Consider the following 25,984-nt stretch of genomic DNA (forward strand, 5'->3'; position numbering starts at 1 on the left):
ATATATCTATCAGCAATTGAATCTACAAACAAAATGAGCAAGCAGAACAGAAACAGACTCATAGATACAGAGAACTTTTTGTTGCTTGCCAGATGGGAGGGGGCTGCGGGGGGGGGGGGCTGGGTGAAAAAGATGATAGAATTAAGTACAAATTGATGGTTAGACTGATGAACCTCAAAGGGAAGGGGGGAGGGAGGGCGGGATTATATAAACCAAAGAACTTCTAAGCATATATGCATAATCAATGGACACAGACAATAGTGTGGGGAAGGCAGGAGGGGGGTGGGATTGGGGAGAAGGGGGGGTCAATGGGGAAAAAAGAGGGGGACATCTGTAATACATTCAACAATAAAGATAAGTTTTAAAAAACAACAAAAAAGGAATTAGCTCATGTTAATTCTTACAGTTAATCCTGTGCCTCCCGTACTGTCCCGACTGGGGCCCATGTCGAACATGCTACCCAGGTTGTGCCCTTAACTGGGAACTGAACCATCAAACCCATTACCAGTGTATTTGGTTTATTTTTGTAAATGCCCTGGCCAGAGATCAAACCTGCAACCTTGGTGTATCAGGGTAATGCTTTAACCAACTGAGCTTTCTAGCCAGGGCAAGACCTCCACAGAGTTTTGTATTTTCATAGCCTCTTCCATCATGTGAGGATGCAGTGAGAAGTGGGCAGTTGGTAACCTGGAGGAGTACCCAACAATGCTGGCACTCTGATCTTAGACATTGAGCCCCTCAAACTGTGAGAAGTAAATTTCTGTGGTTTGAAAGCCACCCAGTCTGTGGTATTTTTGTTATAGCAGCCTAAATGAACTAAGACAGGGATATAGTGAGGATTGGTGCTTTATTTATACATGTATGTGCTTTATTTATACATGTATGGGCATATACATAGTCGTTCATTCATTGAACATTTTTAAGCTATCATTTCATATAGTGCACATTTGCTGTGTGACAACTACCTCAAAATTAAGGTGCTTTAAATGTATTAATTGAATTGTCATAATGGACCTGCAAAAATGGTGATGTCTCCAATTTTTTAATTATAAGCTTAGAGAAGTTGTATAATTTGTCCAAGATTTCATAGTTAGCTAGTAAGATACAATGACAGAATCTGAAACTGGGTCTTTATTCCAAGTCCTGTGCCCTTACCTCTACTCTATGCCAGCCATCATATTAGAGAGTGGAGTTACAAAATATCACCTGAGGATATTTTTATATTAATCTTCAGATTGAAGACAGACACAGCCACTCATTTTGAAGTGCTATCCAAAAGAGAACACATAAATGTACACACAAGGTGTTCCAGGTGCTTTAAGCTACAGTGAGACATAAGAGACAATGGACAGTCTTTCATGGAAGGTTAGGACAAATTTTTATAAAAGAAGTTATTTTTAAGCTCTAGATGTTATGTGGTTGAAATATTGGTATATGTGGAATTACTGCCGATTCAATTGCTAGGTTCTTGCTCGTTCTGAGCTCTGTAGATGCAGGTTTTGGTTTACTCCTTTAAAAAAAAATTTTTTTTTCTTTATTGATTTTAGAGAGAGAGAAGGGAGAGGGAGAGAGAGATAGAAACATCAGTGAGAGAGAACATTGATTGGCTGCTTCCTGTATGCCCCGGTCTGGGGATTTGGCCCACAACCTGGGCATGTGCCCTGACCAGGAATCGAACTGGCCACCTCTTGGTGCATGGGTTGATGCTCAACCACTGAGCAACACCAGCTGGGCTTGTTTTGCTCCTTTTAACAGTTCAGCACATTGATAACATTTTGGAAATGGAGTTACTGACGTTGCTTGGACATCACCCAGACATTCAACTGTGGGCACTTCCTAAAATCTCCTGTGGTTTCAGTGCCTATTTACTGTCTGGAATAATGAATTTAGTGCAGGGCAAAGGAAACTGCAGCCTATACATGACTCAGAAACTCAGAGAATAATTGGAGATGAGTGATTAAACTTTAGTGCCTTCATCTATAGCTGAGATAATGCCTCAGATAACTTCAGAGATGTAGAAACTAATTGGCCTTTGCATGTGAAGTGCTTTATTATTTTCTAGGGAGTAGATTATAAAATTTTATGGGGTATTACATAAATAGGGAATTGGCCAACCCTCTACCTGTTCTTATATGAAGTCACTGACTTATATACTTTATGTTATGAACATACTGTAGACTGAGAGGCCACCAAGTTAACAGTTTCATGTCCTAGAGCAGTATTCCCTAATAGGTGTTAAAGAGCAAGATGTTAACATGTGGAAGAAGTTACCACAGACAATTTTCTTTTCTTTTTTTTTTTGATCCTCACCTGAGGATATTTTTATATTAATCTTCAGATTGAGATGGAGGGAGGGAGGGAGGGAGAGAGAGAGAGAGAAACATAGATGCGAGAGAGACATTGATTGGTTGCCACCCACACAAACCTACCTGGGGCCGGGGATGAACTGCGACTGAGGTTCGTGCCCTTGGCCAGAATGGAACCCGGACTCTTTGGTCCGCTGGAGATGCTCTTACCGCTGAGCCATACTGGCCAGGGCACAAACAATTTTCTTTAAGACTTCTCGTAGCATATAAAATACTCATTTTGCCCTGGCCGGTTTGGCTCAGCGGTTAGAGCGAAGGCCTGTGGTCTTCACATCACATCATATTATTTGTCACATCATTCTGTTATTTTCATCATAGCACTCACCTCTACTCAGTAATTTTTTTGTTGGTTTATTTTTAATTTTGAGAGTACCGTTTATTAAAGCCGGTGGCAGTGAAACAAGGAAGGGTAGAAGACTAGTATAGGAGAGAGCATAGGCAGTTCCCTGCTCTGGCTCTCTAGAAACATAATGGGAAGGAAATAAGCCGAGGTGGAACTGCTGCCAGCTCACTGAGAGTCAGAAAGATGGGTGCTGGAGACAGGTTCAGCAGGGTAAACCTAGGATGAGCTGCCACTGCCCCTTGCTCCCCTGGTTGTAAGTCTTATGGGGACTCTTAGAGTTTACTTGTTGGTTAATTAAAAAAAAACAAAACTTTTATTGATTGGTTTTTAGAGAGGAGAGAAAGAAGCATCAACTTATTGTTACATTTATTTATGAATTTATTGGTTGATGCTTGTATAGTCAGCCCTCATTTATCACGGTTAATCAGTTCCAGACTCTACAGCGATAAGTGAATTTCCGCAAAGTAGGATTCTTTACATACAGTCGTCCTTGCCACTTAGCACTTTGACTTGCACGGCTTCACTCTATCGCGGTTAAACCGCAATAGAGCGAAACCGCGAAAGTTGAAGCGCAAAGTGGAGAGGGAAGACTGTATGTGCCCTGATTGAGGATCAAACCTGCAACCTTGGCATATTGGGATGATGCTCCAAACAGCCGAGCTACCCAACCAGGGGTGGTTTATTTTTTCTTTTGCCTCCTCTCTCTATCATGAGGGTAGGGATCTTATATCTCTTGTTTCATGCTGTGAATTGCCAAGGTCTTAGGACAGGGCTACTTAGAATATAGAAGGTTGTCAGAATTTGCTAGTTAGATGAAGGAATATAAGAGTGAATAAATGGATGATGAAAGAAGCTGACTTAGTGAGATGGTAGGAGCTTATTGGGAAGCTACTTATTTTTTAAAAATTTATTGTTGAGCCCTGGTCAGTTTGGCTCAGCTGTTATAGCATTGGCCTGTGGTCCCTAGAGACCCGGGTTTGGTTGCCGCTAATGGCATGTACCTTGGTTGCAGTTTGTCCCTGGCCCTGGTTGGGTTGTGCAGGTGGCAGCCACTCTTTGTGTCCCTTTCACGTCAATGTTTCTCTCTCTCTCTCTCTTCCTCTCTCTCCCTTCTACTCTATCTGAACAAAAAAAAGGAAATATGTCCTCAGGTGAGGATTAAAAAAAAATTTATTGTTGAAAAGATTACCCCACCCTTTACTCCCCCATTGATCCCCTCCACCCCGCTCTTGCTCCCTACCCCAGACCTTCTGCGAAATATTGCCTGTGTCCATATGTTATGCATATATGTATATAAGTTCTTTGGTTAATATCTTTATACCCCCGCCTCACTTATTTTTTTTAATAGTAAAGATTATCAAAAGTTTTTTTTAATAGTAAAGATTTTTAAATACTTTTTAATTGAGCTATAGCATAAAAATTCACATACCATAAAATTTATCCTTTAAAGTGTAAAATTTAGTAGATTTTAGTGTAGTTACAAAGTTGTGCCACTATCACGACTAATTGCAGAATATTTTCATCACCCCTCAAAGAAACCTTGTATTAGTAGTCACTCTTCATTTCTCTATCTCTGGCCCCTGGCAACCACTAGTCTACTTTCTGTCTCCATGGATTTGCCTTTTCTGGACATTTCATATAAATGGAATCATATAGTATGTGATACTACATATTTTGTATCTGGGTTCCTTTCACTTAGCATAATATTATTAAGATTCATCCATGTTATAGCATGTATCAGTACTTCATTTCTTTTTATGGCTGAATAATATTCCATTGTGTGGCTATATGACATTTTATTTATCCACACATCAGTTTACAGACTTTTGGGTTGTTTCTACTTTTTTAATTTATGAATAATGGTGCTATGGACATGTATAAGTTTTTGTGTGGACAGGTTTTTCCATTTTGGGGGGAATATACCTAGTTCTCTGTCCCCCCTTTCACCTGAATCCTTCCCTGGCAAGCACTGATCATTTTACTGTCCCTGTAATTTTCCCAGAATGTCATGTATTTAGAATCATACACTGTGTAGCCTTTACAGGCTGGTGTCATTCACTTAGCAATATTCATTTAAGGCATCTTCATGGTGTGTGTGTGTGTGTGTGTAACTAGCTCATTTCTTTTAATTATTCAAACATAATATTCCATTTTATGGATGTATCATAGTTTGTTTATTGAAGGGCATAATTTAAATTGATATAAACATTCACAGGTGAGTTTTTTGTATACACAGGTTTTCAAATCAATTAAGTAAATACCTATGAGTGGGATGCTGGATTGTATGGGAAGATTGTTTTTAGTAACAAACTACCAAACTGTATTCCAGAATGGCTGTACAATTTTACATTCCTTTCAGCAATGAATGGTTCTGCATCCTCATCAGCATGTGATATTATCAGTTTTATGGATTGTAGCCATTTTAATAGGTGTGTAGTGGTATCTCATTGTTCTAATTCTCTGATGACAAATGATGTTGAGCATCTTTTTTTTTTTAAATCCTCACCTGAGGATACTTTTCCATTCATTTTCAGACAGAGTGGGAGAGAGGGAAAGAGGGAGGGAGGGAGGAGAGAGAGAGAGAGAGAGAGAGAGAGAGAGAGAGAGAGAGATGAGAGATGAGAGAGACACATTGATTGGTTGCCTCTTGCATGACCTTGACCAGGGCCGGGGACCGAACCAAAACCAAGGTATGTGGTCTTGACTGGAAATGAACCCGCGACTTTTTGGTCTGTGGGCTGACGCTCTAAATGCTGAACCAAACCAACCAGGGTGTAAAATATATATCTATATAAGGAAATACTATTAAGTATTTAAAAAGAATACAGTATATCTACTTCTACCATAATATAAACAATATATCTCCTGGATAGAGTAAATAAAAACAATATTTAGTATACTTAGTATGCAACAAGTGTATAAAAACAAATAGGCACATTCTTATGCTTGTATAGATATAGACCCTGGAAGGATACACAAATATTTCTTCTGAGATTCTTCTAATATACAGATTTCTTCTGAGATAGGTCAGTGGAAGGGCAGCATACTTTCTATTAAAAATGTTTTTGAATATTTGCATCAGATATCTTAAAATGCTTTATGAACTATATGCATTTAGCTATACATTGTTGCTGAAAGAGCTTGCATTCATTGATGAGGACTTTTGTGTACATGCTTTTGTTGGTATTTGTGTTTTTGAAATTTGAGGGCTCTGTCAGTTATGGCCTTTTGACCTAGGAATAAGGAGCAGTATTGAGCACCACTTTTAGGGATCAGGTGGATACTGGTAGAAGTTTCAGGCAGCAGTTGGAGAAAAAGCTGAATATAGTTTTTAAAAAGAACATGAAAAAAATATTGAGTATTGAAATGGTTAGATTATTCTTCCTAAATAAAGCAGAAGGGCCAGAAAAAGAAACTTAGATGGAGAACGTGAAAGCATTTTGTAAGTATGAAAGTACGCGGAAATGAGGAACAGAGAAGGGAGTCAGTCGAAAGTGCTCCAGGGACCGAAACCATATTATAAACATTATCTCATCTCTAAATTATACCCTTTTGTAAAAAGTTATTTTCTAGACTTTCAAAAACAAAGAAATTGAAGCTCAGATGGCAATCTTTGGTTTCCTACATAACATAAGAAAATAGCAACATGAGGAATAGAACCTTTTTTTTCTTGATTTCCAATGTAGCCCCACAGTTATTCTGAGAATACCTGAATCTTGATATAGGTATAGCAACAAAAAAACAAAACAAGCATTTTTTTTTTAAAATTTTATTTTGAACTTGATGTATAAAAGCATTTGTTGCCGAAGTAAGGTTTTATTTTTCTGCATCCAGTCTTAGGCTTTGAAGGTGGGAATGGACTTTGAAAGAAAGTTTTGGACATTGTACTACCATTTCTTTTTACTAGGAGTCATTTTGGTTCAGGAAAAGAAGCATAATGAAAATATTAACATTTGTACATAATTTTACAGTTTTAAAAGCGTTCTTCACAAATATTCTCATTTTACAGTTGTTCTATGTAGTGGTAATGTTTTGTTAGTTTTATTAGGCTTTCACTGCTAAAGAAAAAATAGGCTCAAGGAAAGTTGGGTAATTTGCCTGAGATAACATAGCTGATAAGTGTCAAAGCTGGCCTTCACAAAATCGAACTCAGATTTAATTTTTTCTTTATGTCCAAGCAAAAAGGTAGATGTACTTAGCTTTGTGGAAACCAATTTCTAGGGGGGACACCAATCAAGAAAACATTTGGAAGCCTAAAACTTCAGGGCAGAGTGGTTCAGTAAATAGAGGGTTTGGGGAGCAGATGAGGCTCTGCGTCTCCTGAGTGCAGGCACAGCTGATGTCCTTGTAGTTCTCATGTACTCTGCCAGCCCTTTTCAGAGCAGCTTGTCATATCTTCAGTTGCAGATGTATCCATCTGAGTTATGGGCTAATAAAAGGGAGTGTACTTGTCCAGCTGGTGTAGCTTAGTGGTTGAGCGTTGATCCATGCACTGGGAGGTCGCTGGTTTGATTCCTGGTCAGGGCACATGCCCACGTTGTGGGCCAAATCCCCAGTGGGGGAGCATGCAGGAGGAGGCCGATCAATGTTCTCTTTCATCGATGTTTCTATCTCTCTCCCTCTTCCTACCTCTCTCTCTAAAATCCATAAAGAAAAAAACATTAAAGGGAGTGTACTTAATTTATACCCTGCCTGAAGACATGTACCAAATTAGTCATAAGAGAGTTCTTTTTTTTGTAATTAAGCACATGTAAATTAATAAAATGCTTTTTTTTTTTTTTTTTTTATCCTCACCCAAGGACATTTTTTGCATTTATCTCCAGATAGAGAGAGAGGGAGGAAGAGCGAGAGAAACATCGATGTGAGAGAGACACATCAACTGGTTGCCACCCACATGACCCCAACCGGGGCTGGGAACAAACAGTAACCAAGGTACGTGCCCTTAGCAGGAACCGAACTGGGACTCTCTGGTCTGTGGGCTGACACTCTAACCGCTGAACCAAACCAACCAGGGCAATATAAAATGTCTATATGTAAAAAATGTTGATGAAATTTATCACACTAAATTTTTCTGTGTGAAGAAGCAGACTAGTTTCATTTGATCCATTTAAAAAAATACATATTAAATTTGAGCAAACCAGTCATGTTAATGTCTAGCTTCTTACCTGCATACCTAGAATTCTGGATTAAGATTGCTGATGCTTCCTATCATTGGGTAGAAGAACATGTAGCTTTTCTTTCATGCTTTAGGATTTTTGTGTTTTATTCATATAAAATTGTAACTTTATGCTTTTTATACAAAGGAAATAAGTTATTTGTGTAATGTGAGAGACTTAGAGTAGGGTTGAAAAGGAATAAAATAAGATTGTCACAGAAATAATTTTTTTGTCTTATAGCATGTAATCCTGAATCATTTTGTTTATTGTGAAGAGCCAGATAGTTAACAACTAAAAATTCTTTTTCTTCTAGGAATTTGCAGTAGGGACTATAGGGAAGGTTTGTAGCAAATTTGGGTATCAAACACAGTAGTTACAGGAGCTATAGTGCTGGGATTTAATGTAGCCAATATAACTTAGGGCTGTTTATTTGTGGACATATAGGATCACCTCTGTTATTTTTTCCAGTAATACAGTGTAGATGACTCTGTTGAAAGTCATGCCTTAAATATTGAAGTGCCTTTTTTCTTGTTTATTCATAGTGGTAGTCGCTCCTCCAAAACGTTTAAACCAAAGAAGAACATACCAGAGGGTTCTCACCAGTATGAGCTCTTAAAGCATGCAGAAGCCACGCTCGGCAGTGGCAATCTCCGGATGGCTGTCATGCTCCCCGAGGGAGAAGATCTAAATGAATGGGTTGCAGTGAACAGTAAGTAGCCTTTCTGTTTCTCAGTGGATTCTAAATTAGGTTAGTAGCCTCATTATAGGTGAGTTTTGGCATGCTCTCTATTCTAGGATCTAGTTAACAACCTAATATCACAATATAGTGATACCTCAATCCACTTTAGCCTTTATGTTATTTTATTTCTGAATATGGAGTTTTGTGAAAATCTTGTCTCCTGTTATAATGACATTACAAAGCATAGATGTATGATCTGTAGTGGAAAAATGATAATGCAATTAATATTTATGGAACACTGATTATGTATCTGGCACTCTGCTTCCTGTCTACATGGATTATTTTATTATATTTACAACCTCATGGTGTAGGGGCTATTATTATCCCAGTTTAAGACAGATGAGGAAGCTGAGACAGAAAGATTAGTAATTTGCCTAGGTCATACAGCTATTAAGTGGCAGAGTCTGGGCTCCATTATAGAGCTGTAGAATTTTAGAGACTGCACTTTAACCACTATGCTAAATCACCTCTTTCAGTAGCATACTCAGTTATTTGTCTAACTTGTGCTATTTTTAAAAAAAGACAATTTAGCCCTGGCCAGTTTGGCTCAGCAGTTAGAGTGTCAGCCTGCGGACCAGAGGGTCCCAAGTTCCTGCTAAGGGCACGTACCTCGGTTGCAGTTTGTCTCCGGCCCTGGTTGGGCTCATGTGGGTGGCAACCAGTCGATGCGTCTCTTTCACATTGATGTTTCTCTCTCTCTCATCCTCCCTCTCTCCCTCCTGCTCTATCTGAAGATAAATGCAAAAATGTCCTCAGGTGAGGATTAAAAAAAAAGACAATTCGGTAGTGGTTTATGAAATTAGTAAAATACGTTTATGAGGTATTCTTAGTACCAAGGAAGAAAAACATTTAAGTTATAAGTAAATATATCCTTGGGAATTAAGCCAGATAAAGTTGAGGAATAGAAGTGGTACTTTTAATATTCAGGGTTTTTCAGCATTAGTAAAGAAACTAATAGAATTTAGTAATTGGAAGCAATTTTACGTGAATCTAGTGAAAATAAAATGAAATTTAATTGGAAACATACACTATATGTCTAGGCTTGATTAAAGAAAAACAAAACAACAGTATTTTTCTTGTAATATTTGATGGTATCTTACTGTAAGTTGAAATATATCATGGGATTTATGAATTGAGCTCTGACCCACTAATAACTTTTAGGAACCTAAAGGATTTTACTGAGATATCTGAAAATGTTACTGAGACAGCATTTGTGTATACAGGCAGTATTTATTATAATGTGGTTACCTTCCTGGACCCACAGAGTTTAGTTACTAAAGAAAGAAAGTGATTTTTGCTTTATTGATGAGACCCATCTTACCTAGAAGATGGTTCTGTGACACTTTAAAGATAGTATACAGAATAAATTTCCATTTGATTATGTACATTCTTTTTTGTACCCTTTACTTGAGAACACATTAATTTTAAAAATCTAGGGAAGGCAGCCTAGAGCTTCTGTACTACATGAGCGTTTTACTTGGGTGTATAAAAGCAGAGCCTCATTTTCTGTCAGCATTCTCTCAATTGCCAGGACAGAGTGTCTATACTACTGAGATGTCTAGAACTTGAGGAACTTCTGAAATTCCACAAGCATTTTGCAGTTATAGCTAGACAAAAATTACTTTAAATTGGAGTGTCAGAACATTCCTTTAGAACAGATAATTTTGCCTTGAAAAGAGAACATTTGGCTGAAGTATTGGAGTCTAAGATTTTCCTTATTTATGGTAATCTTCCCAAACGACACTTGATGAGGTAAACAGGGTTGGAGACTAGCTATTTCCACTCACTGACCATGATTAAATAAACATTTTGGGTACATAAAAGAGTGAAGGGAATTTGTTGATAAGAGTGGCATCTTAATGGCTTTTTGGCTTCAGTTACTTGCCAAACGAAGATAAATGGTAGAAGATAGGAAATTTTGACAAATTTGACAACTAGTCTCACAGCCAGAAATCAGCCTGGTTTTGAACATTCTGCTGCTGAAAAGAGTGATAGCTTAAAGACAGAAAGAAGGTTCAGGGTTCTGGAAAAAGCTGGATGGATGGCTTATGCATACATTATTTATGTGGCATCGGCCCTGGCCAGTTTGGCTCAGTGGTTGGAGTGTCGGCCTGAGGACCAGAGAGTCCCGGGTTCGGTTTCCGCTAGGGGCACGTACCAAAAAAAAAAAAAAAGAATTTTGCCCTGGCCGGTTTGGCTCAGCTGTTAGAGCATCGGCCTGTGGTCTAGAGAGACCCGGGTTCGGTTCCCGCTAAGGGCGAGTACCTTGGCCTTGGTTGCAGTTTGTCCCCAGCCCTGGTTTGGTCGTGCGGGGGGCAACCACTCATTGTGGCCCTTTCACATTGATGTTTCTCTCTCTCTCCCTCTCACTCTATCTGAGCAAAAGGTGGAAAAATGTCCTCGTGTGAGGATTAAAAACAAACAAACAAACAAAAAAAACATTATTTATGTGGCATCGAATTCTGAGGCCATATCTTGGTTTGTGGAAGGAAACTAATATTTATTAAATGCCCACTTAATGGCGGATATATATATTTCTAGTGTTTCATAATAAACCCTAATTAATTAATTAATTAATTTATTTATTTATTTATAATTCTTACCTGAGGACATTTCTCTATTTTTTGTTCAGGTAGTGGGAGGGAGAGAGGGGAAGAGAGAGAAAGAGAGAAACATCGACATGAAAGGGACACATTGAGTGGCTGCCTCCTGCATGACCCAACAAGGACTAGGGACAAACTGCAACCAAGGTACGTGCCCTTAGCGGAAACCGAACCCGGGTCTCTCTGGACCACAGGCTGACGCTCTAACCGCTGAGCCAAACTGGCCAGAGCAATAAACCCAGTTTTAAAGGTAGGAAACTGAGGTTCATGGAGATTAAGTAACTCAACTGGCAAGGATAGGAGTTGAAATCCAGACTTGTCTAATTTCAAAGCTATTGGTAGTCCTCTGTTCTTGTGGAGGACAACTTAATAATTATTAAGTTGCAGAGTCATTATTTAGTAAATTTTGGCTCTTTGTGAGGTAAGAGGGCAGAGGAAAACTTGTATGATTCAATTTAGTATAATGCTCATTACCGCTGTACTTTTCATCAGCAATTATGACTTTTAAGTCATTTTTCATTGCGGCATAGGGTCCGGTGTGGTGGCCGGGGAAGCGGCCTGGGGTGGAGTAGTGAGGGATGTGGGTGGGGGCTGGCATAGCCTGGGTGGAAAAAATAAGTAAGTAAATAAATAAATAAAGTCATTTTTTTCTCTGCTCTGGAAAATCTGAATTAAAAAAGCAGAGTATTGGTCTTGGGTAGTTAATGGGATGAAAAGGGATTTTAGGACTGTAAATAAAAAAGGAATAGGGGCTGAGTTCAAAGTCACTATATGTAGTATTTGTCCTTAAATGCAGGGTGGAGTAAAATTAGGTTGAAACTAAAAAGTTAAACACTAACCTAAAGAAAGCTGATATAGTCATGTTAATATCAGATAAGTAGACTTCAAGGCAAACAAAGCATCAAGAGGAAGATTTAAAAATGATAAATAGTTCAGTTCACAAAGAATATATGCCATTCTGAATTTGTGTGTCTTTAATAACATCTATAAAATAAAATCAGCCGACTGAACTAACGGAATAGACAAATCCAGTCATAATGGGAGATTTAAACACGTCTCTTTTATTAGTGGATAGAATGTAGAGGGAAAAAAATCAATGAGGAATTAGAAAAATGTGAGCAGCATGATTAATAGACTTGACCTGAGGTACACATGGCTAAGCACCTCAAATTACACACACATGCATTTTCAAAAATTGAAATTATATAACACATATAGTAGAATTTAGCTAGAAATTATTAACAAATAACAAAAAACTATGAAATCTGTATGTTTGGAAAGAACACTGATAAATCTAGGTTCTGTTTGAATAAAATTAAAATTTAATATTTTACTTATAACCTATATTTGCTTTGCAGCTGTGGATTTTTTCAATCAGATCAACATGCTTTATGGAACAATCACAGATTTCTGTACAGAGGAAAGTTGTCCAGTGATGTCAGCTGGCCCAAAGTAAGACATGGCTCATGATCAGTTCTCATTTTTACTCTATTTTATAGTTCTTACATAAGAAGAAAGTTTCTGATCGTGTAATTTCTGTACTTAAAATCTCCCTCACTGGTTTACCAATGAGCAAGTTCATATCCTTAGCCTGAGCATTATGACCTTTCCTGTATTGTCCTCTATCCTGCCTTTTCTCTGTTAACTTGTACATCTCCTCTGGTCTGTCCAACTAGATTATGGAAAATGCCTTGCTTGCTATTCCTTCCATTACTCATACTCTGAACACTTGCTCATTCTCTTCTTTTCTTGGATATTTTTTTTATCTCTCTTTTATCTTCTGCTAACATTTTCAAAAATCTTACCCATCTTCAGGGCCCACATCAAGAACTTCTTTTCTCCATGAAGGAACCTGTTGATTTCTTCAGACTAGATTTGATCTTTCTATTTAACTTTTTTGTCTTTACAATTATATTTCTTTGTTATATAATAATTATATTATTTGTACATGCTTTATTTAACTTGTTCTTCTTATAAATCTCTTTTTGATGCCAGAACAGTCAGTGCCTGCCATCTAGTTACCACTCAATAAATGTTGCTTAGGTCAATAAAATTTTGAAGTTGGCTTTTATTACTAATATGGCTGATAATAAAATGCCAGCTACCATTTATTCAGTGCGCCTAAATGTAAGGCCTTTATACAGCAAACCTATAGGTAAACGAAAACTGTTGTTATCTTCATTTTTCAGGAAAACGAATTGAGTCTGAACAAAGTTAAGTAACATGTCCAAGGCCCTGTGATCCAGAAATGGAACTGGGATTGAAATCCAGGTCTCCAACTCTAGTGTTCCTGTAGTCTTTTTTTAAAAAATATGTTTTTATTGACTTGTTTAGAGAGAAAGGGGAAACATCAATCGGGCCACCTTCTGCACGTCCCCTACTAGGGATGGAGCCTGCAACCTGGCATGTGCCCCAACCAGGAATCTAACGGGGACCACACCAGCCGGGCTGTGCCTGTACTCATAATTGCTACATTGTATTATTTTCTTATAAGAAATATTAATTGATATTTATAAACTATAGAGAGAGGTTTTCTTTTTAGTGCTGACATTTGATAAAGTATTTTCTCTTCCCCCAATTATAAACAAGGTATAAATATCAAAACAAAACAAGCTGTCCAAACTCACTAGTGCTTAGAAATATTATCAGTAGTGACCTTAGATGGCTAATCACTTATTGTGCTAATACTTTCATTGCTCTGAATATTTTTGGTAACTTTTAAATTATAGTGTCAGTCAGATCACTAACTACCCAAGAGATTGTTTTATTAACTTCATAATCATAATTTATTTATTGACCAAATTTACATATTGAACAAAGTATTACCTAGTTAGATTCATCTACTTAATTTCTCAAATTTACTCTAAATGAGTTTAGATGTTTCTTAGAATCTAGTCCTTTCAAAAAATTTTGACAGTTTGTCATCATCAAAGATGTTCAAAATAATGTGCTTTGAATATTTCCTATGGTAGTTTTTTAAAACTAACTTATTTTCCAACTATTTCAGACTTTGGAACTTCAAATTTTTAAGTGCACAGAGAAGTTGCCAGAACAGCACAAAGAACTCCCATATCTGTTTTACCCAGATTCGGCAATTATTAACTTTTAATGGAATGCTTCATCACCCACTCTCTGTGTATAGTCATTGACATTAATTTTTCTGAACCTCTTGAGCAGATTGTAGACCTTATACCTATTTATCCCCTACATATTCAACCCTGTGTTTTCCAAAAGCAAGGATACTCTTCTACACAGCCAGCATATAAACCTTTCAAACCACTCCCTCCAGTTCATAAAGACCATTCACATTTCATCAGCTGTCTCAATAATATTTCAGTTTTTCATTTATGGTCCAGGATATTGTCTGTGAATATGTATTGCATTTATATGACTTAACTCTTTAGGTAGCTTCAGTCTGGAATAGTTCCTCAGTCTTCCCTGTATTGGCCTTTGTGCATAGCAGACCTGACTGCAGTCTCTTTTTTTTTATTTTTTATCCTCACCCGAGGACATTTTTCCATCTTTTGTACAGACAGAGTGGGAGGGAGAGAGAGGAAGAGAGAGAGAGGGAAACATCGATGTGAAAGGGACACATCGAGTGGCTGCCACCCGCACGACCAACCAGGGCCGGGGACAAACTGCAACTGAGGTACATGCCCTTAGTGGGAACCGAACCCAGGTCTCTCCGGACCGCAAGCGGATGCTCCAACCGCTGAGCCAAACCGGCCAGGGCTGCAGTCTCTTGAAAGGCCTTCCTCAAAGGTTGACCCTTGGATGGCATCTGGGACCTTAGATTTCTGAAGGGTTTCCACCAACCTGACAGTTAAGAGTGGCTTACTGTGCTTAAACTGTACAAATGACATGGCTTGTGTTTTCCTTCTGGGAATCTGGATTTTATTCCTCATCTTTTTTTTTTTTTTTTTTTTTATCCTCACCTGAGGACATTTTTCTATTTTTTGTTCAGGTAGAGTGGGAGGGAGAGAGAGGAACAGAGAGAGAGAGAGAAACATCGATGTGAAAGGAACACATCGAGTGGCTGCCACCCACACGACCGACCAGGGCCGGAGACAAACTGCAACCGAGGTACATGCCCTTAGCGGGAACCGAACCCGGGTCTCTCCGGACCGCAGGCTGACGCTCTAACCGCTGAGCCAAACCGACCAGGGCTGGGAATCTGGATTTTAGTGTGTGTCATGCAGGGGGTGCCTCCTTGACTATTCCCCAGTAAAAACCTGGACACTAAGTCTCTAATGAGTTTCCCTGGTAGACATTATTTAGCATGTGTATCACAACTCAATCCTGGGGGAATTAAGGGCAGCCTGTGTGACTCCACTGGCAAAGGACTCAAAGAAGCTTGCTCCTGGTTTCCTCCAGACATTGCTCCATTTGCCTTTTCTCTTTGCTGATTTCAGTTTGTATTCTTTCACTATAATAAGTCATACCTGTGAGTACAACTATATGCTGAGTTCTTTAAGTCCTCTTAGCAAATCATTGAATGTGGGGGTGGTCTTGGGGACCTCTGATACATTCTGCCTAATGTTTCCTTATGACCATTTTCAGGCCATGCATTCTTGGCAGGAATGCACAGAAATGATACTTTTTTTTCTCACTGGATCATATCAGGAGGCACACAATGTTGACCACACCATCATGGGGATGTTAACCCTGATTACCTTATCATGCTAGTGTCTGCAAGGTTTTTTCACCTGAAATCTGTCATTTTCTTCCCTTTTTAATTGACTAGTATTTTATTGGGAGTTTTTCTGATATTACACCAATATCCCATTCCTGTGAATTAGGGAGAATTACTGCCCTTTAGAATACTGCTCTAGCCCAACTGGTGTGGCTCAGTGGTTGAGCATCAGCTCATGCACCAAGAGGTCGCTGATTCGATTCCCAGTCAGGGCATGTGCTAAGGTTGTGGACTAAATTCCCAGTGAGGGGCATACAGGAGGTGGCCAATCAATGTTTCTGTTTCTCTCTCCCTCTCCCTTACTGTTTCTCTAAAATCAATAAAGAAAAAGATAAAAAGATACTACAGAAAGGAAAAATTATTTTCTTCCCGTGCTCCCTCCCTTCCTTCTTCTATCCTTAACTCAAAATTTAAAGCCCTAGGTTGTAAAGAATTGTACTGCATAAGGAGAAATATTTTTAAGGAAGAAAAACAACCATAAAAACATTACAGATTGTCAACGTAGAAGTGGAAAGTAAGCTAGGCTTTCTACTCTGGCAATGCATGATTCTAAAATATAAATTGTATATATGAAGGAAAGCTGTATAATAAGATTAAAACATAGAAACACAAAAAATGAGTTTGCTGGGATCTACTTAGTTTGGGTCATGATAAATGCAGACTAGTCCAGTAGCCATTTGAAATGTTAAATTTAAATGCCAAATACAGCCCTGGTTAGGCATTGTCCTGATACATGAGGTTGTGGATTCGATCCCTGGGCAGGGCACATACAAGAATTAACCAATGAATGCATAAATAAATGGAACAACAAACCAATGTTTCTCCCTCTCTCTAAAATCAATAATAAATAAATAAGTAAATGCCAAATGCAAAATATCTTCATTTGGAGGAATAAATTGTTTAAAACGTGTCCTGTATACATTCATAGTACACATACATGTATAATATAAAAAATATACACACTGTAGCTCAGCTGGTGTGGCTCAGTGATTGAGCACTGAGCCATGCACCAAGAGGTCGCCGGTTCAATTCCCGTTCAGGGCACATGCCCAGGTTGTGGGCCAAGTCCCCAGTGGGGTGCATGCAGGAGGCGGCCAATCAGTGTTCTCTCATCCATGTTTCTATTTTTCTCTCCCTCTCCTTTCCTCTCTCTCTAAAAAAAAAAAAAGAAGAAAAACTGCACACACTGTATATAGGTATATACTAATATTCTGTGTGCTTTTTATCTTTCCAATACAGATATGAATATCACTGGGCAGATGGAACAAACATAAAGAAGCCTATTAAGTGCTCTGCGCCAAAGTATATTGATTACTTGATGACCTGGGTTCAGGATCAGTTGGATGATGAGACATTATTTCCTTCAAAAATAGGTATAATTATTTGTATAAGTGGAGTCTGTCATGATTTATCTACTTTTTTATGTTTCTAGATCTTATTTTCTCTCTGTTCCAGAAACCATACTAGATTACCATACTAATAAAAAAATTTTATTGATTAATTTATTTTTGTTGCAGATGTTTCTCCTTTTTCTCCCCTAGACCCCTCCTTCGGATCCTGCCTCCTAATCTTATATATTGAAAAGCATCTTTTCTTTTTCATACCAATTTATCATGATTATTAAGATAAACCTCCCTATATTTTAAACAATGAGAAGATCGGCATACTTCAAACAGTAACAAAATCTGGCCTGTGTTATGGAAAAAAAAGACTGGATAGTGGGTTGGCAGCCAATATCATCTGCAACAGTCATATTCATTTCTTGTTCATGGAAGGAGTGTGTATGACTTATATCCAATTTTACATTGTATTTGTGGCAAAGAGGGAGTTTGAATTTATGACTCATGATGTGAATTTTACAGACTGAAATCAAGCTAGGTGAAAGAAAAACAAGATTTGAGGAGTTGGCCTGTTACCAACTGAGTGAATTTTGCTGTTTAATATTTGTTCTTTTATTATTATTAGTAGTAGTTTTTGTTTGTTGTTTGTTTTTGTTAGTCCTCACCCAAAGATATTTTCCATTGCTTTTTTTTTTTTTAGAGAGAGTGGAAGGGAGGGGTAGGGAGAGAGAAAAAGAGAGGAAGAAAGAAACATCAATGTGAGAAAGATACATCGATTGGTTGCCTACTGCATATGCCCTGACCGTGGTCGGGGATCAAACCTGCAATCCAGATACCTGCCCTTGACTGGGAATTGAACTGGTGACCCAGGTTCGGTTCCCGCTAGGGACGCATACTTTGGTTGCAGTTTGTCCCTGGCCCTGGTTGGTCGTGCGGGCGGCAGCCACTTGATATGTCCCTTTCACGTCGATGTCTCTCTCTCTCTCTCTCTCTCTCTCTCTCTCTCTTCCTCTTCCTCTCTCTCCCTCCCACTCTATCTGAACAAAAAATGGAAAAATGTCCTCAGGTGAGGATAACAAAAAAAATGAAAAAAAGAATAAACTGTTTCATGTACTCACAACTGTAAACCTACTTTTGCCCCACCCTGTATATTATGGGGAATACAAGATAAGGTAAGGGCACTTATCCAAAACCATTATGATGTCTATAAATAAAGCAGCCTTGAAAAATAGACCTTTCATTAAAATGCTCCAAAATAGTAAAAGCATTCAATAATGTGTTTAAAACAATCCATAACAACAATTATTTACATTACTGTCTCCTACACCTACCTATCCTCTAAAAATTAAAAGCATAAAATATAGTAAAAAAGTTATTTATTGTTAAAAGAGCAAATTCTTAATTTTTTCACAAACCACAGTTATAAGACGTTTGAGAAAGTAAAAATCTTATTGTCTGGATGTAAACAATTTCTACTCGAAAGGCTGATCTTTAAGAGCAAATATGAAAGGCCGATATGAAAGGTTTTGCGTGTGACCCCAGGCAGGGCACATACAGGAAACAACCAATAAATGCATAAATAAGTGGAACAATAAATCAATGTTTCTCTCTTTCTAAAATCAATAATAAAAAATTAAGCCCTGGCCAGTTTTGTTCAGTGGTTAGAGCATTGGCCCTAGCACCAAAGGGTCACCAGTATGTAGTTTTTTTTAATCCTCACCTGAGGATGCTTTTTAAAAAAATTTTTTTTCTTTATTAATTTTAGAGGAAGGAAGAGGGAGAGAGAGATAGAAACATCGATGAGAGGGAACATTGATTGGCCACCTCCTGCATGACCCCCACTGGGGATCTGGCCCACAATCTGGGCATGTGCCCTGACCGGGAATCGAACTGGTGACCTCCCGGTGCATGGGTCAACGCTCAGCCGCAGCCACACCAGCTGGGTAGCCGAGGATGTTTTTATTGATTTTAGGGAGGGAGAGAAACATCAATGTAAGAGAGAAACATCGATCAGTTGCTTTCTGAACTCACCCCAACTGGAGTTAGAACCTGCAGCCTAGGTGTGTGCCCTGACCAGGAATCAAACCCACAACCTTTTTTGTGTATGGGATGATGCTCCAACTAACTGAGCCACCTGGTCAGGGAGTGCCCTATCATATTTTTAAATGAGCTGTAGGTAATATATTGATATTGAAACTAGTAGTACCAGTGTTTGGCTTGTGTTTTGCCAATCTAGATTATTTAGCAAGAGTAACAAAGTATGTGGAATTTTGTATTATTCTAGTTTTGTATTTGTTTAATACTGTAAAAGTGTTGTAATTCATAACAGTGACCTAATTGAGCAGAGATTGCAGCTATTTTTCAGGATGAATGTAGACCTGGAGTAGCAATGAAATAATTCCTGTAGAAAAAATTAAAAATATATCGCAAGCATTTTAAATACAAATGAAAATGATTACTGCATGTTTTGTGTTTAGCATATAGAATTTGTATTAAAACATGATGTTACGAAATCTGAGGATCTGAGTGTGAGTTTTAGCTCCATTACCATCGTAGGTATTTATTTGTTTTATTTTAGTAAAATGTTGGGTGTATCAGAGGCCTAAAGGGCTATACTGAAGACTAGTACTTATTCAATAGAAGCTTTGAAGTTTATTTACATTCATGATATGTTGAGAACTGCTGAAAAGTACAGTGGGTATATTAAGCAGTAATTCATAAATACTTCTTTCAGCTTTGCCTTGGTAATTTATGTTGCCATTTGCTGACAAACTCATATTGCCTTGTTCCTGTCTCTTGTTAATAGATGGGGTTGTTTCTCTATTTACTAGGTGTCCCATTCCCGAAGAATTTCATGTCTGTGGCAAAAACTATACTCAAACGTCTCTTTAGGGTTTATGCTCACATATATCATCAGCATTTCGACCCTGTAATCCAGCTTCAGGAGGAAGCGCATCTGAATACATCTTTCAAGCACTTTATCTTTTTTGTCCAGGTAAGTTGGATTAGGAGGCCTTTTTTGCTCAGTAAAAGCAGTTATTTACAGAGTTCTGAGATGAATACTGCATTCTTACTGTAAGGATAAAATTTGCCCTATCTAGTCTTCTTCCTCTTCTATATGTGCCATGGTGACGAGGACTGGCCTTTTGTTTCTGAATTCCATTCATCTCTAAGCAGTGACATGCAGATCCAAATAAGATGGCTCTGAGAATTCTTTCTTGCATTTGTTTCAGTTAACAGGCTAATATGGAGGGGCTAATAAAGAACCTGTAGGTGAACTTGATATCTTAAACTTTGTAGCACTCCTCTTAACCCTCAAATTATGGCTACTTTGGAACCTTTTTAGCAAACTCTGTCCTGGAAATGGACTTTGAATATCATATCTTTTTTTTTTTAAAGCATTCTAAATAGTTTTTAAGTTAGACACTGACCATTATGTGCAAAGAGGGAAACCGGTCTCACAGAGTGTTGCTATTGCCGGAGGTCCATTAGTCTTTGATCTTCCTCCTTAGTTGACTTCCTTTCCTTCTCTTTTCAGTTCTTAGAGAACTAGGTTTAGAGATTAGATTAAGAGGAGTGAAGATAGTCTCACCCTGCTATAACAATTTGAGAACTGACAGGAGTGAAAAACAAGTGGAAAAGATAAGCTAACCAGCTTTTCTTTGGTGGAGATTGAGAGGAGTTTATGGTTGGCCAAGACTTGGATCTGTGCTGTTTTTTTATATCTTTGGGCATATACTTATAAATACCTTCCCCATGACCCATTTCCACTGAAGAAAAATGTGTCTGTTTTTCCTCTATACATACTACTCGAATTGAAGGCACACATTTTGTGTCTCAATTTTACCCATATAAACTCATTTTAGGAGACAGTAACATGCCTAAACTGTTGTTCTGAGCAGTTACTTTACTGTGGTTTTCCATCTACAGATACCCATAGAAACAAAGAAAATGTTATTCTAAAATTTGCATCTGTACTTTGGTTTAGGCAAACATGATTGCTGAAGTTGAGGTTTTAGTGGTTTAGGAGAGAATACTCTCCCACCAGAAAGGTTAGTTTCACCTTCCTGTGTGATCTTAAAGTATACCATATCTCCCAACTCCTTAGCAAATTAGTAGGGGATAGATACATGGCATTTATTGCATCTGAGCCTATTTACATCTCAGGACACTATGCCCTTCTTAAAGGTAGGTCCATTATGCAGTGTCAGCTCTTGATTGAGTAAGCTCTGGCCTCACAATTTAGGAAGTCCTGCTCTGGCCCATCTTCAGTTGTACTCCTCCCCACAGAGTGAGGAATCCACGAGGCCAACAACATACCTACTAGATCCCTTCTGGTGTATGCTTCTACCTCAGAATTCCCTGCCCACATGGTCCTGTATTTCCAGGGTCTGCATGGATCTTTTCCTTGGATCTGTTCTTTTGAGGGAAGGTCATATCTCTGATATGTATACTTAGACCTAAGGGGTACCAGATGGCAGCTGTTTGGTGAAGGTGTGTGGCATTGCCTGTATAAGCTAGACATGGTGTCCACATGCATGCATGTGATGCCCCTTCAAGAGCAGGATGGAGCTGGGGGTTGAGAGATCAGCAAGGTTTGCTGAGGGTCAGGGACTGGCTCTTTTCATGTCACTACTTTCCAGTGCAGAATTCTGCTCTTGTGGTCACTATGAAGGCATATATTAGCTTAATGCAAAATTTAATAATTTAGTCATACAGTATATATCCATTTGTTTTCTTGGTCGAGACCCCACAAATCTTAGTGGTAGACTTGCTATTAAATGCCTCCTAATGCTTCTCCTCAGTACTTACTACAGTGCTTGGCACACAATGGATGTTAGTAAATGAATGAAATTGGGAGTTCAGAATGCCCTACCATGGCACAAGACCAGAAGTATAGACAGCCTCTATTTATTATAGTTCAGGGGAAATCTACTCAGACTTGAATTTCAGAAGGACATATCTCATGATAGCTTGCCAATATGTTATTTTATTTTATTTTATTTTATTTTTGCCAATATGTTAGTTTATATAGAAATTTGCTTGAGATGCTAGATATTTTGGTCCCTACTTGGTTGACTATATCTAAATGGTGCCCACATTATTTCTTTTTACAGAGAGTAGCAATTCCCATTTATTGAGTGTTACTTTGTGCCGGGATTACTTGAAGTGGTTAACTTACAGTATCACATTTAGTTCCACAATAATTTTGTGAGGTAGTAGGACTTATCCTAATATTATTACATCTGTAAAACAATATCCAACGTGGTTAAGTGATTTGCCTGAGACAGAAAGGGAAATAGAAACTTTAAAAAAAAAGATTTGACTTTTATTTACTTTAAAGCTAATTTCCAACAAGTATTAATGGAAATCTGCTTTTGAGTGAGATATAAATAATAAGTTTTTTTCTATTTCTTCTACCTTTCTTTATCATGCATAGGAATTCAACCTGGTTGATAGAAGAGAACTTGCACCACTCCAAGAACTGATTGAAAAACTCACCTCAAAGGACAGATAAGGGATGCAGAACTGTGCAAATTGTTCCTCATGAAGTTGTGTGAAATGTGTTTGGATTTTGTTGTATTTTATTTTTATCTTGGTTGTTTTTGTCTTAGGTTTGGGGGGCTTGTTTGGGTTCTTTTTTCTTTATTCTGAATAAATGAAACCATATTCTATTGCTAGAAGAAGCCAACAACCATTCTCTATACATTTGATAGGCATAAATTTTGTCTTAGTGGCACATGGTAATATATTTTAACTTGGTTTTGGTTACTTGTAGAATTCTTGATAATATTGTGTGTTGAAAGAAAATGCTTATTAATTGGACTGCTGATGGATGGGGTTCTGTGTTGTGTAAATTGTGGCTAATTTTTGAAGTCCCTATAAGACTTATGTTTTTAAGTGCCTTGGCAGGCTCACTTCTGAGGTGCAAAGCACATAGAACCAAACAGGGCTTGAAACAATATTAGGATTACTACCCAGGGCACTTACTGATGCATGTTTTAAAATATCTATGATAAAAGCCATAGTGTACCTAAATTGATGATCTCCAACTTTTACTAATTGAAGAAACACAATTTGTAAAGGTGTGCATGTAGAACATAAAAATTAGTATTTCTTAATTATTTTTCACATACATGGTAATTCTGTTCAACAGATGCTTAAAGTTCTACAAGCAGGTATTTTTCCATCTCTTAATATCTGTGATATTGAAACTTGAGGATGTTGAAATGCAATATCTATTGCATTTTGGCTTCTTTCTACATGTTAACTGCACTGTAGGTGTGAATATTCAGGTTATATACAGGTTTGCCAACTTCAGAGGTGACGCTGAACTGTGAGGTTTCTTAGCAATTGCCAAATGAGCCATAAGTCTGCAGAATCCCCTTCTACATTGAAGAAGCGGTGATAGGAGTGTGTGTTTTGTTGTGGGGGTTAGTTTGTATGGGGAGTTAGGGATGGAATTAAGTATGGGGAGTCAAGATGGAATTAAGTATGGGGAGTCAAGTTCAAGAAGGTCCTGTCTTAAAACCCTTGAATAGAATGGCATGAAGATTTTAGTTAATTTCTTATAAGCAGAGTCTTAGAGACTTCTTTTTAGGAATCAACTTCCATGAGAAGTTAAAAATAAATTATTATTTTAGGTATAGATGTTAAATATAGAATTCAAGGACTATTTGGGGAAATTGACCACTTTCCAGCATTTCCATTCAGTGAATGGAGCTGGTGTTTGCCTGTCATTTTTAGTGATACAATACATTCTTTACGTATTAGAGGTCCAATTTTAAGCATTCTGACTTCTGATTTTTCACTGTGAAAGGAAGTATTTTTCTTTGCAGTGATGTCAAACAATGGAAGTGCTAATTCAGAGGTTATTAACTTTTATATTTTATTTTCCCTGACTTTATAGTAAATTACTCCCATAATAAGTTCTGAAAATTAGTTTTTAAAATAGATATTAACATTTGTACTTCAGTGTTATTCTTGAGATATATTCTTTCCAGACTTCATTTTAATTTTGTCATTTCTGGTAAATCTGTTCCTTCAGTTAGAAATACATATTCTTTCTTCAGTAAGAAATATATACCCTTTTTCTTGTAGAATAGAAATCTTACTCTGAAATTGTATAGACTAAAAATACTTAGAAAAGAGTCTAAAATGAAATTGATTTGTTTTTGCTATTAACAAGTAGAGCAGTGATACAGTTTAATGCCATTACAATTATGATCACTAGGAACTTCCTTTCTCTCCATTTCATTTATAGCAATCATTCTCCTAGTACCACAGATCAACAGTAGAAGTAACAGGAGAGCCTGGCAGAGATAAATATATTGGACATTCATTAGTAATGCTTAGTTATACACTTCAGTGAGAATTAGCTGATTTCCATAAAACAAATCTTTTTAATATCCAAATATGTAATATCAGCCATTATGGGTTGATTTAGATATAAAATTCGGTGTCCGTTGATTTGGGTCCTGTTTAGGAAAATGAAGCACATGATTGATTACTCAAGTAATCTTCCATACTGCATTTGTCTTCATAACAAAGGGGTTGCAATAGCCAAGTGTAGAGAGACTAGTGAAATATTGTTCTTGCTCTTTTAAGCCTTATACAGTAGTACACTGTACAAGTGGAAAATGTTTCTATAAATTAATGTTTAGTAGTAGGACCTACTTTCCCACTGTGTGTATATAGGAGTTTGTCGTCACTGTGCCAGAATCTCAGGTGCCTGCTTCTGAGTATTCCTTTAAACAGAGTTATTGGGAAGTAAGGAGTTAAGTATGTGTATATATGGTAATAAAGTAAAGAAGTTCTTCCAGGGAGGGGCCTGCCATTGTACATGGTGTTACATGGCTGTAAGTAGGGAAACATTCATCAGAGCATGTGAGAAATAACTGATTTAATAAAAAATTGCTTTGATTCGGTTGGTTCTCATTAGCATTAGTGAGATGCCCTTTTTAAAATAAGTATCAAGCCCAGCCAGTGTGGCTCAGTGGATTGAGCGTCGTCCAGTGGACAGGTCCTGGTTCCATTCCTGGTCAGGCACATGCCCGGTTTTGGGCTCAATCCCCAATAGGGGGCTGTGCAGGAGACAGCTGACCGATGTTTTGATCTCTCTCTCTCAAAAAAAAACAAACAATTTAAAAAAAATCAATGTAAGTGTCAAATCTTGGCTTTGCAGCAGAGCTTGCTTACACATGTCTATTGGATTCTTTCCAGGTCTCTTTATTAAATTTATAAATAAATCACCAAAATAAAGATTTTCCCTGTTCTTTATATGGAAATGTAAAACAGAAGTTGGTTTTCTTGGCTGATAAAAGCATAAAATACAGAGTAGTAAGTTTGAACATAGTATTATTTTCACAGTGCTTTGGTTAAATGTTGATATAAAGCAAGTTTTGGGGGTTATTTTGAATGATGGAGTAATGGTATTAGAGAGAACTTAATAACAGAAAGTGTGAAAATCTTGATTGGGCTATTGGCTTTCATTTGCTGACTTGATTATTCTGTTTCCTCTAAAACCCATTGCATTAAACTGTATTAAAACAGTAAGCATTTGTTAGTTCTCTGGTAGAAGCTCTGGAGGTGAGTTCACCTTAAATTGAAAGATTTTAAATTGCTATCACTTTTTACCTTTGTCATTTATAAATTCTAAATGATCAGCATAAAATGTATTTGGTAGGAGAGGACATGTTTAGTGTATATTATATCTCAGACTGAGTTACTGCCTCTTATATCAG

The 25,984-nt window shown here is 37.7% G+C and overlaps 1 protein-coding gene across 2 annotated transcripts in view; it reads left to right on the forward strand.

Moving 5' to 3' along the window:
• The window catches only part of MOB1B (MOB kinase activator 1B), a 42,142-nt gene extending 16,846 nt beyond the window's left edge, over positions 1-25,296 (forward strand). Inside the window, exons 1-6 of one of the 2 annotated variants that reach the window (XM_036261054.1) lie at positions 7,608-7,641; positions 8,408-8,574; positions 12,566-12,659; positions 17,140-17,273; positions 20,072-20,235; positions 22,681-25,296. In XM_036261054.1, the coding sequence (XP_036116947.1) occupies positions 8,520-8,574; positions 12,566-12,659; positions 17,140-17,273; positions 20,072-20,235; positions 22,681-22,758 (525 nt within the window). In that variant the 5' untranslated portion in view covers positions 7,608-7,641; positions 8,408-8,519 and the 3' untranslated portion in view covers positions 22,759-25,296. Of the gene's footprint in view, positions 1-7,607; positions 7,642-8,407; positions 8,575-12,565; positions 12,660-17,139; positions 17,274-20,071; positions 20,236-22,680 lie in introns of those variants that run through there. The other variant, XM_036261044.1, reaches the window with a different exon arrangement.
• The last annotated feature ends 688 nt before the right edge of the window (positions 25,297-25,984 follow it).

The sequence above is a fragment of the Molossus molossus genome, unplaced genomic scaffold (assembly GCF_014108415.1).
Source record: "Molossus molossus isolate mMolMol1 unplaced genomic scaffold, mMolMol1.p scaffold_m16_p_1, whole genome shotgun sequence".
In the NCBI taxonomy this organism is placed as follows: Eukaryota; Metazoa; Chordata; class Mammalia; order Chiroptera; family Molossidae; genus Molossus; species Molossus molossus.